This window comes from Chenopodium album, chromosome 26, assembly GCF_948465745.1.
Source record: "Chenopodium album chromosome 26, dcCheAlbu1.1, whole genome shotgun sequence".
Taxonomy (NCBI): Eukaryota; Viridiplantae; Streptophyta; class Magnoliopsida; order Caryophyllales; family Amaranthaceae; genus Chenopodium; species Chenopodium album.
In genome coordinates, this window is record NC_137859.1 from 2,161,051 (window position 1) to 2,174,332 (window position 13,282).

The following is a 13,282-nucleotide window of genomic DNA, read 5'->3' on the forward strand; positions in this document are numbered from 1 at the left end:
TGTCTGAAAGGATCTCAACCAAATTAATTAGTTGGAGTTTAACAGGCTTTGAACTATGGAGGGGTAAGATACCCTACAAAAATAAAAATAAAACAAAAAAGCACTAGTAGGAGCGCCACTAGCTAAAACTACTACTACAACATAATACTGTAGTACATGTTGACAGTTCAAAGCAACACTAATAAGCTTCGGGGTTAAGGAAGTAAATAATAATAATAAAATTAAAAAGGAAAAAAAAAAAACCCTAATATAAAAAATTGTATAGTATTTAAATTTTATAATAAAAACAAAAAGAGGGGGAATAAAAAGGGGAAAACACACCCTCAAAAAAAAACCCTTGTGAAGCTAGCAAAAAAGCTTTACTCTTGGTCCTCTCCCTTTCTATCTTAGCTTTCCTTTCAAATTGTTATCTGATTATATCTCCTCTTTCATCATATACTTTGATTCTCCACCATATCCCTAAAGAACCCACCTTCCTCTTCTTCCATCAACCTTTTATAAAAGAAAGAAAGAACCTAAAAAAAAAAAAGATAGAAAGAAAGAATTAAAGATAGATATCAAAAAAAATACCTTAATAAAAGAGAGACTATGGTTTTCTCTTCAGTTCCACTCTATTTAGATCCTCCCAATTGGCAACAGGTAATTTATTCATCGTTTTATTATTTTTCGACTTTGTTAGTTCGTCTTTTTTTATCTTCCTACTTAATTTTAATTCAGCTTCTATTTCAAGGAAGAACAAAAAATAAAAGTTGATGAGAGATTATTATTCCCTATTCCCTATTCGATCTTCTTATGTTAAATAACTTTCATTCATTTCTGAATATACCTCAACCATTTAAAAGTTGGGTGATTCTTTATTTTTATTTTTCTAGCTTTAATTAAATTGTTTGTACTAATATATGGTGCTACTTGTTTTTTCATCATTTTATTGTAGCACCCTAATCATCAACAAGTTCTCCAAGGTAATAATAATGGTTCTGGTGGTAATCAACATGATCATCAAAATCATCAACAACACCTTCTTTCACCACCACCGATGCCCGGCCAACAGCCGGGCCAGCCCCAGATGGGGATGGGTGGTGGTGGCGGAGGACCGGGGGCTCAGCCTATGCGCCCTAACTCGATGGCGGAGAGAGCTCGACAAGCGAAGATCCCCCCACCGGAAGCTCCACTAAAGTGCCCCAGGTGTGATTCTTCAAACACCAAGTTTTGTTACTTCAACAACTATAGCCTATCACAGCCCCGCCACTTTTGTAAGGCTTGTAGACGGTATTGGACACGTGGCGGGGCCCTTAGGAATGTTCCAGTTGGTGGTGGGTGTAGGAGGAACAAAAGGTCCTCTAGTAAGTCCTCTGGAGGAGGAGGTGGTGGTGGTGGTGGTTCGTCGTCTTCTAAGTCCTCTCTCTCCTCTCCAACCGGGATGATAGGAGGGGATAGAATACCTCTACATATGGACTTAGTAAGTACAAGTGGTCTCGGCCCTAGTTTCCCCGGCATGCCCTCGGCCGGGGGTGGGACCGGGATGTCCTCCTTCATGGCTTCCTTACAAAACATAGCTCAATTAGGGATGGGAAATTTAGGTCTCAACTTTGGTGGGGGCCTCAACACACCTCCTCACCCTCTAGGAGGGTTAGGAGGGTTGTCTGGGGGTGCTAGTGGTATTGGAAGTGAACATCCTCCTCATCATCAAATGGATTATCCTCATCAACTCAACTCGAATCCGAGTAATAATCTACAGCAAGTACATCATCATCATCAATTCCCTAACTTCTTAGGGGGTTTCGAAATCCCTGGTGGTTCTTCCGCTGGAGCTGGATTATACACATCATCTTTTCAAAATGATCACCAAGGAATCGACGGAGGTGGTAGTGATGACCAACATCATCATGATCAAGATGATGATCAAGTCAATAGTAGTCTTCTCAAGAATTGCTCATCAGCTATGACCTCACAGCTCGCGCCAGTGAAAATGGAAGGTGATGGTCAAAGACTAAATTTAGCCAAGCAATTCATGGGAATTTCAACTTCCGATCACAACAATAATAACAACAACAATAACAACAATGCAACGGGTCACCAATTTTGGGGTGGTAATAACATTGGTAACAACTCGACTACTCCTACTAGCATGTGGACTGACCTCTCCGGGCTAAATTCTTCTTCTACTAGCCATCTTTTATGAATTAATTCGTAACTTATTGGTTCGTCGGTAGTAGCTAGCTAGCTATATATGTATATTTTAGCTAAGCTAGCTCTCCAACTTGTTCTAGCTAATTTGTTCATCTGACTAAATATTGGGCTTCTTGCTTGGGAAGAAGATGATTAAGTGTATCAAAGTCATTTTTCCATCCATCCAAGAATTTCAAGATGACCGACAAATAGGTGATTGATGATCGTCATCACCAATCTTTCATCATGACAACTGCAGCTAGGGTTGAGATGTGTATCGCCGTCTCCCTCAATCTCTCAATGCCATGATGAGATAATACTACTACTAGAAGTTAGTGATCCATATACTCTAAGCTCTTTTAATGTTCTTAATTATTACTTCGTTTTTTTTTTTCTTTATCCTTCCTTCAATTTCTTGTTGGATGTATGGTACTTGTATTTTGATTGTGGGGTGTGTAAGAGTTTTGAATCAAAACTACTTTAAACTTAGCTTTTGATTATAATTATTAATTTATTAAATTGATTTCTTCTTCGTAAGCTAACTTGTCTTACTCCAATCTCCATGTCACATACATCATCAAGACTCAAGAGCCTTTGTATTCTGTTCACTCAAAATAGCTAGTTGTCAGGTTGATAGTGTAATTTGACAGTTATTACTAGACTTCTAAGGCAGTATTTATCTTATTACCTAAGAACTAACCATGATAATAAGATGATCATTATTTTCATTAATTCGCTTATATGTAATAGACAATATATGTATATAACAGTATTATGTGGTAAATTGTATGTACAACTCATAGTACTATGAATAAAGATACTCATTCAACAAAGTCATGGCTTTGATGTACAAAATTGGCGCTTGTTTTAAAAAGAAAAAGAACGGAATTTCATCACGTTTGCTTTATATAGAAATTCCGAAACCCGAGAAAACAGATAGTTACACACAGATCAAGGGGAATTTTCACAGAGATAGAGTAGCAAAGAGTAGAGAGTATGGTTAAGACGACGACGTAGAGATGATTCCAATGCAAAATAATAAGTTCGAAATCATGTTGTACGGAAGATTGTAAGGATAGTAGGTAAGTAGTTATTGCAACTAACTAGAGAAGCAAAATTGGCAGAAGTGTCATAATTTCGTTATAATAAGGAAGATTTGATGATAGTCAAGTACTTGTATGTTTGTTGTTTGTTGTTGAGTGTGAAAGTTAAAGATTTGAACAAGATTATGTGAAAAACGCCAAATTTCCACTCAAAACCATGCAACATAAAATCTTCTTCTTTCTCTTTCTTAACTGTCTAGTGTGTAGTGACTAGTGAGTAGTAATCAGTAGTGTTGACTGTCGAGAGACTTCTACTCTAACTATGATTTCAAAATAATAATAATAATAATAATAATATATTAATGTGAAATGTTCAGTGATTTAGCGGCATTTGATAGAGGAGGGTAATGGAAGGGTAAAAAAAAAAGGTTAATTAAATTACTCGGCGTTTGTAATTCTGGTATAAGATGGTGTGTGTATGATGATTAATTAACGGTCTTAATTACCTGGACTAGTCATTCATGAATGACCACATTACTTTAGGATGTTAATGTTCAACTCGTCAATTATGATAATAAAGAATCGTTGTCTTCATTAGACTTGACTGTCATAATTGCGTTTCAAATTGCAGTGTTTAAAAGTCATATGAACTTAACTAGGACGGGTTAATGTAAAAACACGGACATATATCGTTACTTAGAGTAGTAAGCAATGGTGACGAGTTGACAGGGAGAATCCTATAAATTTATTTCTCGTCAAAAAAGGGCATATACTTCATTATTAAGTTTTCTCTTATGGTTGATACTGGGACCTAAAGCTTCAAAATTGCTCATTGCAATCCTACCTCTATTATTATTTTCTATTTTTTTAAAAATCTCACTTGATCTCTATTCTCTAATGGGCTAATTATTGCAATGTTTCCCACATTGCTGTTCAAACTTGACTCAATCTTTTTCAAACTTTGGGAAAGTTAGTTTCTAGGGGTAAAACATAAAAAGATATGCATCCAATTAATACATTTTTATTTATTTGTTTATTATTTTTTATTTTTGTTAATATTTAAAGACACCCTTCATTGAAATAGTATTAAAAAAGTTGATAATTACACAATTATTATTAAATTTTTTTTTTAAAAAAAAAAATGGGTGGCTATGTCTATTATATGGTCTAAAAAGGGTGAGAAGAGGAATCTTGGATTTTGCTTTGCTTTTACGAGGACCAAGACAGTAGTATGTACCATCTCTCTCTCTTTCTCTCTTTTGTGGGGATGAATGAATTGAAGAGGGTGAAACTAACTGTTAAAAATAATATGGGATGCTAAATTTGGAGAAAGACGTAAATGGTCTATAAAAAGGGATAGTGAAAGAAGAGAAGAATATGAGGTAACTAAAGATAAATAAAGTGAACATGTCGTTGTTGATTCATATTACTCTATTATTGTGGTTGCTATATATGTTGAATGAAAGTGGATGGTACTGATGAAGAGAGCAGCAAAATCAATGGGGTGCGGAAATCTATGTTATGTACGTTATGCTATTGTTATACTCCGTACTTTTATGTATGTAACCAGTTCAGTAGCCTTAAATCATATAGAAATTGGTACTTTTAGTTTTTTTACAGAGTTTATGGTAACTGATTAATAACCTTGTTATAAACTCCGTGAATATACTTGTTTTATACATCTTTTTTAGTCACGTAGATTGTCTTGTTGCTTATTTTAATGTTGATGGCAGAGACATACACATGGCCATAGGTAGGCGTGAAAATGTTCTTCATTCTGAGATCGTATGTATGTATCATAGTCCTATGTATGCAGCTTTCGCTTTTTGTTATTTGTATGTAAAAGGAGCATGTGTTTGGGTGACTCAGATTTTGGTATAGTATAGTAGCACTTTATGCACTTATATTAGAGATAAGGTCATAGTATAATTAAGTACACTCAATCCAAATGTTGTTATACGAAATACTACTAAATCAAACTCTGGCAGTGGAGTCACTGGATTGTGCAGTTTGAACATTTTTTAGAAGCTTTGGCAGATCTATAGGCGTTTTAAGAGCTTTCATGACTATGCATGTAGAGAGTACTTTCTAAAATAAAAACGCTCTGAATATAATAATGCCTTCAAGTTTAAAAAATTCAACCCGATTCACTCTTAAAGAAAGTGAACGACTATATCCTTCTTCCACACGTATATGTGAAGGTCGGGTGTACATATATGGATTATGGAATATATATGATTTTTTGCATATGTTTATGTTAGGAACGGTTTCATCATAATCGAGTTTTATTATGTGATTGATTTATAGTTATGACACTACACACATCTTTATTGCATATAATGAACAAATAAAAAAAAATGTCTACTCTATTCTATTATTTCATGTTATCCAGTCTACCTTTTTATCACTTTTAATGACAATAATGCATTATCACTTGTTATCTCAAATTATAATGTGATATTACTATATATACATGTCAATTCTTAATCTGTGAATGTAACTTTAAAAGTCACTAATCAACCTATAATGGTATGCGATTATATATTTCCCCATTACCTTGTGATGATAAACATCAAAAACCTGCCCTAAATATACAGTTTCTCAGCCACTTCTTCACTAACTAATACGAGTAATGTTCAAAATTATTGTGCCTACAACTCTACAAGTTGAACAAACTTTCATGCACTTGATAATCCTTCAAACCACCTTATATACGATTTGAAGAATTGATATATAATTCCAGCGTTAAGCACATACACCATTCTGGTTTTATTTTTTTTAAAACTATATATCATGTAATTTGAGATCATGAAATTATATATAACTTGTTAGCATATAATATAATTTTAAACTCGCCTTAGTTAATCAATTTTTCTTGCCATTCATGTTGTTTTATAAACATCATATTAGAATCTATATCATTTCCTTGTACTCCGTTACACGAAATATTATATTTTGTGTTTGTTTATATAATTGAATCATGTAATCAACTCTTTGAGACCAAAACTTATATCCTCATAGAATTACAAATATAAAATAATTTGTTTACAAAATAAAACAGTTTATTTTAATTTTTTTTTTCCTGAATGTTGCCAATTAGAATTTGCCGACAAAAAACGTGCATAGAGCATAGTGAGCCCTAACTAGAGAAGAATTAGGGGTTCGATAGTGAAATACATGAGGATGAGGACGTGTTATGTTAGTGACATTTAGCACCAACATAATTTGACCACATGTAAATTACTATTGGATAGTAATAGATGCCTACCTATGTTTAAGCTTTAAGCTAAGGCTGATTACACCCCTAAATTATGCATACATATCCTTTAATCCATCATATTAGTCTAATAATTGATTAGTAGAACCTCCATTTTTTTCTTTGATCGTAACATATCTCATAAGTAGATAAGAAAAGGTAAACGGACAATTTAAACACCAATAACCTAACCCATCTCTTTTATAGTCTGTAAATGCGTGGAAAGTTATTACTCGTCTAAATAGACATTACTCATTTTTATTTATTTATCTTTTTTTTTTAGGAACAGACTGTGTATAAGATTTTTTTTTTCTTTTTCGTCAAATCAGAGGAAAACGGGTCAACCCAACAGTAACAACAGGCCAACAAGGACCGTACCATCAAATGTGAACAATGGGCCCAATTAGGAAGTAAACGGGTCAATTAAGTGGGCCTGACTTTGAAACGGCTAAGCCCAATGTTCCACAGCATCAAGTGTCAACGCTCCCTTAACGCATTTTTGTTGGAGTCCCTACAAAGTACAAATTATGTCTTCTTCATAATGCAATTTAAATTTGAGGATAATTATTTTTCATATAAAACCCTAAAATATAATATCAAAAAAAATGTTTTCCTCTAACGAATTTCATGGATTATCAAATTATTAATTATGGAGTGGTGATTGAGGTCCTACAAAATCCAATGCACATGTAAAATCTAAGTGACAGTTGTGTGTGGGATTGTAAACCCCCAACCTACTTACAAGAAAATTGATTTGGAGACTTGTTTTGAATTATTATGCCCTATGATTGATAATTGGCTTCTTACTGTTTGAACGAGATTTAAATTTAAAACATACAATGAGAAATTATAAGTGTAGCATAGGTATACACATCACACCCTATCTTACAAAAATTACTGTACTCTGTATGTTCATGTTTGGATAGGGTAGTATTCGAGTGATGATACTTTCACTTTAATTATAGGGAATGAGTCGAGTTGGGTCGATTTTTGGTCTTGCCATCTAGCTAACCATGGCCTATGGGAAACTAATCAATATACAAGTAATTTTGATTTGGTTCGATTCAGTTCTGCCTTTTGCGTACTGTTCAGACTCAAGTCAAGTGATTCAAATGAAGCTAATTCGGGTTGGATCAGTCTTGCCAAGGCTAGTTATAACTTGTATGCAACCTATTCCTAATCAAACTGTTGGCAAAGGGTTAGCAACATAAGGCATATCTTTAAAATAAAGGTGTAATCGTAATGTCGGTCATTGCAAAATTATTCGTAATTTTGGCAAGGAAGATGAGCAAACTACTTAAAAATCCTTACAATACCAACGATAAGATAGCCACTAGATAGTGTATGGTAAGTAAAAAGTTCTCTTGATGATTGAAAAAGTCATCCTAGGTATGATGGTTTCAAGTTCACATAGTCATGGTATACGTATAGCAAGGAACTACAATTAAAAGATCTTGAATCCGAAAGTTACGCATAGGAGGATCAAAGTACAGAAGAATGTATCCTACAGTAAAAATTGAGGATGATTAGCGTTGATACAAATTTTACAATGTTACATTTCAATAAACATGAGTACATGACTAATGAAATGCCAATTTCTTCTTTTCTTGTATGCCTTTTGTGCCTCCTGTGAGAATAATAAGATCTATCTTCAGCCCCATTCCAAAAAAAAAAAAAAACGTACTCCAGCCTCTCTGTGAATCAATAGAAGGCCCCTCTCCCAGCCTCCTTCCCTTTAATTAAAATAAGAAATAAATTATATATATTTAAAAATATAGGATTGGAAAATCAAGAAACCAAAGACCCTATCAGTCCTCATCGACATTTGGAGGTGCAAGTACTTGAGCCTCGGCTTGCGCCTGGGCCTGCTTTTGCTGCTCAAGCAACCTATTCATTCTGTCCAATAATTGCTGGGCCTTTCTCTTCCCTCTCTCGGTGCCATTTTGTACCATCTCAAGCAATGGACTCCTAATTCCGATCTCCTGTGCTGCTGCTAGGTAGTTTGGATCCCCTGAACAAAGATGTACTAAAACTGCGGCTGCATTTTCTTTATTCCTGGGTGATCCATTTGCAATAACGTCTACCAAAAAAGGTAATGCATCTGCAGATCCGATGGCTGCTTTACCTTCGGGGTGGCTAGCTAGTATAGCCAGAATAGCCAGCGCTTCATCCAACATGCCAGCTCCAGGCTCTGTCAATAGCCTCATTAATGTGGGCACTATACCAGCTCTAACTGCCTTGCCTTTATTACCTTGGTATATGCATAGGTTGAAAAGTGCAGTGGCAGCATCTTTCTTCCCTCTTTGAGTACCCTCACTCAGCAACATAACAAGAGGAGGTATAGCACCTGATGCACCAATCGTTACCTTATTTTCATCCACAACTGAGAGACTAAAAAGGGTAGCAGCTGCATTTTCCCTTGCTTCCATGCTACCCTTCTTCAGCACGTGAACTATGCCAGGCACAGCCCCAGAGTTTATGATGCTTCCTTTGTTATCATCACATATAGAGAGGTTAAGAAGAGCGGTCACAGCATGCTCTTGAGTACGTAAATCCGTTGTTGATAGCAGGTCCACGAGAAGTGGGATAGCCCCCGCTTCTGCAATGGCTACACGATTATCAGCATTACGCTTTGCGAGAAGCCGGATTTCACCGGCAGCAGATCGCTGATCGTCAGGGTTGCCTGAATGAAGCTTGCGGAGGAGTTCATCAATCTTAGAATGTTCTGCAGATGAACAGGCAGATGCTGTTTTGGTGGGGTTGGAATTGCCTGGTCGCTTGGGAAGTTCCACTCCATTTGCTTCACACCACTGGGCTATAAGGCTTCGCAAAACATAGTTGGGGGTGAGAGAGGAATTTTGGAGGGACTGCTGCGTCTTTGGGCATGTGTTATGACCTGCTCCTATCCATTTCTCAATGCATGAACGTTCATAGGTCTGTAATAGAGATAATTTCGGGTAGTTAAGAAGTGAAAGTAGAATATACAGTATATAAGATGATGATGATAAGAAAAGAAAAAACAAAAGAGAGGGATCTCTTTTACAACAACAGCAGCTGAGTATGACAAAAATTATAAAATTGCTGCTTATATGGAAAAAAGTATGATTCAAAGCAGGAGATAAAACAGCCCAAAAATGAATGTATCCAGTAAGTTGGATTCTGATAAACCCAAGTCTAAAGAGCATGTCATCAGGAAGTAGCCAAATGTGCTATGGAAATTGTTACTAAGATACCAACAAGGCAACAAGTACAGTTGTTCCCCCTCCACCCCGCCCCCTCCTCTTCCCCAACCCCCAGCACACACCCAAAAGAGTGAAGAATACTGCCATATGAGAAGTTCCAGCAAACGTTACATGAAATCTACACCTTAAGTTTGTTATGAATGTAATCATGTTCATAGGGCAGGGATTGTTGTAGCTAGATGGAAAGGATCAGCAGAAAACAGATTACTACAACATAATTTACTTGGTAATACCTGTCCAGTTGAAACAATAACCGGATCTTTCATCAACTCCAATGAGATTGGGCAGCGAAAATCATCTGGTATAACAACAGACTTGGGGCTCCCATCAGTAGATGTTTGTGCACTACAGCTTGATGACAAATTTTTCTCTCCTGTAGAAGTTCCCAATTCAGGGTTTTCCGTTTGAACAAAATCCTTGATTTTCTTTAGTAGATTGCACATCTTCTCTATTCTCTCGTCAGGATCTCCATCGGTTGCAGAAACCATCTCAGTGAGAACCACAGACTCTTGTGTCAGTTCATCAATTCTCATCAGCTGCAACTTTTCAGCAACTCTCTTCAATACGTCGGGATCCATAGCTGTATCACTGCTGATGCTGTATAGAGATAAGAGATCTTCATAGAGCTCTGCATCAGGTGCATCAACTCTTTCCTTGGCTCTTCTAAATTGAGAAGCAACAAGCTCAACCTGAAAGGATAAATTTTGCATTATTAACTTAAACTTGGCCATCTTCTTTTAGTTACCTTATTTCACTAGAGAGTGGGGAGGGGGAAGTTAAGGAGATGGTGCAATACTGCAATATATACTACTATGATTATTTAATGATGTACCTAATCTTATGTGAGGTGTTATTATTTGATGTAAATACTTCTATGTTATTCTATTATTGGCAAACATATTTTACTATTCCATTACAGCTTTACCCCACAATAGTTACACCTTTCCACTCTTTCTCTCTTACTTTATCCAAGTTTTTATTACACACATTCACTTTTTTACTAAATTTCTCTTCCTATATCCACATTAAACCCACTCAACTCTCCTAGAAACAGCAGTCTATAGTAAATGGGTACATCAAATGGAAACCGAGGCCAGGGGGAGTATAGCATAAAAAATACAAAATCTCTCCAGTAAGTTACATTTTCATAAAAACTCACTCAGTTAGTCAAACGATCATCATGGGCATGCAACACAATTCTACCTGTTCCTTTACTTCGTCAGAGATGTCAAGTTTCTCAAAGGAAATTCCATCCAGGGCTTGCTCCAAATTAGATGTCACTTCATAAAACTTCGTCATAATCTGCTCTCTCTCAAGGGCCTGCCATTACCATGACAATTGTGAACAATGGAACATCAGAAAGGGATTATAGTACATCAAATGGTTAGATAATATATTTTATCATAGGAAAATTTGGAAGAGCAATCATCGCACTTAACTGACATGCATAACAAAAGTGCAATACAAAAGGAATACCCCCAAAACAAATGCTATTAGTAAACAATTTTGATGTCCCTCAACATCAAAGTTTAAAGACTCTTATCAAATTTTACTTCATATCAGTTTTCAGTTGTGAGCCATACTAAGGTCTATCAACCAACATAGCAAAAGCAGGCTATACAGCTCACACATTATAAGTTTACAATCAATGCGAACACATACATAACGTGCCATATCAATTACAGCCATTAACAGGAAAACTACAAAAAGAGCAATTTCATGATGTGCAACCATTATTTTGATCAGGATAAGATTGTAACTTTTCTCCTAGGCCCTGCTCCTCCATTTCAAACACCAGATAATCTGATCAGAACCAGTGATTCTATTACAGACAATACCGCTAACACTTGCGAGCACAGAATTTTGTATATAGTCAGGATTGACATATCCTTGCATCCAACCTATTACAACAATTATGTGTTCATTTCATTCAATCTAACATCCGTAAAGTGTTCGCCTACAGGCTATGATGTCATTGGCTGTCAAAAACTAAAATCTCGATTCATATCCTACTTGCTTATCCTTCTAGCCATAACCTCAAGTAAAGTTCAACTCTCAACATCCCCAATAGCCACTTCATTTCTTCCTCTACCAGTTCACACGCATTATTACGATTCTAAATTCACTTTGATAAACTCGGGGACAAGCATCGGTTATCCACGCTACTGTAGTGCTTAAACATGACAACTACCGCTTAATCAAGCTTTAAATCACCTAAATCTTAGTAACAAACACTTATTATTATACCCGTACATAATAACAACCCAAAAAGATAAGTCTAAAGGTGGGAATTTGAGCATTAAACATCAGTGCTTAAAATATACAAGTCTTTCAAGCAATTCCTCATATTCCATCAACAATCCCCTGGAATCCTGAAATTTCCCTAAAATCTCTACTTCAAAGTCTGAAAACTATTGTAATACAGTCAATTCTTTTTTTTATTTGACAAGGTCAGTCAATTCATACAAACAAATCAATAATACTCTAAGCAAAATTTCATCAAACCCTACAATTTCAACGGATAACCTCAAATCAACCAAATTTGGGGAAAAATACTCAGAACTCAATAATCAAGCTAAAACTTCAAATAAATAAGCAAAAATAACATAAAATCCTTTAAAATAAAGAGTAATTAACAGTATATAATGAGCAGATCCAAACCAGATAAATTTTGCTGCCATGAGAACCAAATCGGAGCAAATCAAGAGCTTGAACAAGCGAATCGAGAAAAGCAACGAGATTAATAACAACATCGTTATCTAACGGCAATTGACTCTCCTTCAATTCCTCAAACATTGGGGTCAAAAGCTTCAACCTACGAGCTAAATTACAGTACTGTTTCTTAACAGGAGGACGATAATCTGAAATTGAAGCAATTTCATTGATTCTATCAATTAAATTGTTGAGCAACTGAGCTTCGTTTTCATCCTCCATTGAAGTAGAAAAAGGAAGAAAAAATGGGGAACAAAAATGGCGAAAAAAATCAGCGCAGACTTTAGAAGAAGTAGAGGAGAGAGAAAAATGGAAGAAGAAATTTAGGTGAGAGTGATTGGGAGAAGAAAAGAAGAGGAAATAGAGAAGGTAGGCTCCATGAAAGAGAGAGAGAAAGCAGAAAATGAAGAAGAAGAAGAAGAAGAAGAAGAAGGATGGAGATTAAGACATACGCGCTTAAATTTTTATTACAAGGTTTTTTTTTTCAGATTTAACTATGGTTAAGGATAACCACTTGACTTTGGTTGTGGAGTTGGTGAGTTGGAGTCGGGGGTTTGGAGGTGATTTAACTAATGTCTCCGTTTTCACTGTTACGGTAACACTATTTACATGCTACTACTGTATTAAATTAGGCCCTGTTCTCTTCGTCTTATTTTTGCTAAACTGGAATTATTTTTACTGAAACAAAATTATATTTGCTGAACTTAAATTATTTTTACTGAACTTAAATTATTTTTACTTCTTTAAGAAAACTTAATTTTTACTGAACTGAAATTATTTTTACTTCTTTAAGAAAACTTAATTTTTACTGAACTGAAATTATTTTTACTGAATTGAACTTATTTTTACTGAACTAAACT

The 13,282-nt window shown here is 35.5% G+C and overlaps 2 protein-coding genes across 2 annotated transcripts; one reads left to right on the forward strand and one right to left on the reverse strand.

Annotated features, from left to right (window-relative positions):
* Nucleotides 1–350: 350 nt before the first annotated feature.
* LOC145617241 (uncharacterized) lies at nucleotides 351–2,706 on the forward strand. The gene is made up of 2 exons (XM_081671933.1): nucleotides 351–639; nucleotides 935–2,706. Exons 1-2 carry the CDS (start codon nucleotides 589–591, stop codon nucleotides 2,180–2,182), a joined length of 1,299 nt encoding a protein of 432 aa, XP_081528059.1. The 5' UTR covers nucleotides 351–588; the 3' UTR covers nucleotides 2,183–2,706.
* Nucleotides 2,707–7,912: 5,206 nt separating this feature from the next.
* LOC145617973 (U-box domain-containing protein 13-like) lies at nucleotides 7,913–12,816 on the reverse strand. The gene is made up of 4 exons (XM_081672749.1): nucleotides 12,372–12,816; nucleotides 10,914–11,030; nucleotides 9,944–10,399; nucleotides 7,913–9,404 (listed from the first exon to the last, which is right to left on the reverse strand). Exons 1-4 carry the CDS (start codon nucleotides 12,642–12,644, stop codon nucleotides 8,277–8,279), a joined length of 1,974 nt encoding a protein of 657 aa, XP_081528875.1. The 5' UTR covers nucleotides 12,645–12,816; the 3' UTR covers nucleotides 7,913–8,276.
* Nucleotides 12,817–13,282: the final 466 nt, after the last annotated feature.

Bases quoted from the DNA above. Each gene is read 5' to 3' on its own strand.
- LOC145617241 (XM_081671933.1), top strand. From the start codon at position 589: ATGGTTTTCTCTTCAGTTCCACTCTATTTAGATCCTCCCAATTGGCAA. The intron at 640-934 runs GTAATTTATTCA...ATTTTATTGTAG, and splicing joins ATCCTCCCAATTGGCAACAG to CACCCTAATCATCAACAAGT.
- LOC145617973 (XM_081672749.1), bottom strand. From the start codon at position 12,644: ATGGAGGATGAAAACGAAGCTCAGTTGCTCAACAATTTAATTGATAGA. The intron at 11,031-12,371 runs GTTTGGATCTGC...TGGTAATGGCAG, and splicing joins ATGGCAGCAAAATTTATCTG to GCCCTTGAGAGAGAGCAGAT. The intron at 9,405-9,943 runs GTATTACCAAGT...TCTCTATTACAG, and splicing joins TTATTGTTTCAACTGGACAG to ACCTATGAACGTTCATGCAT.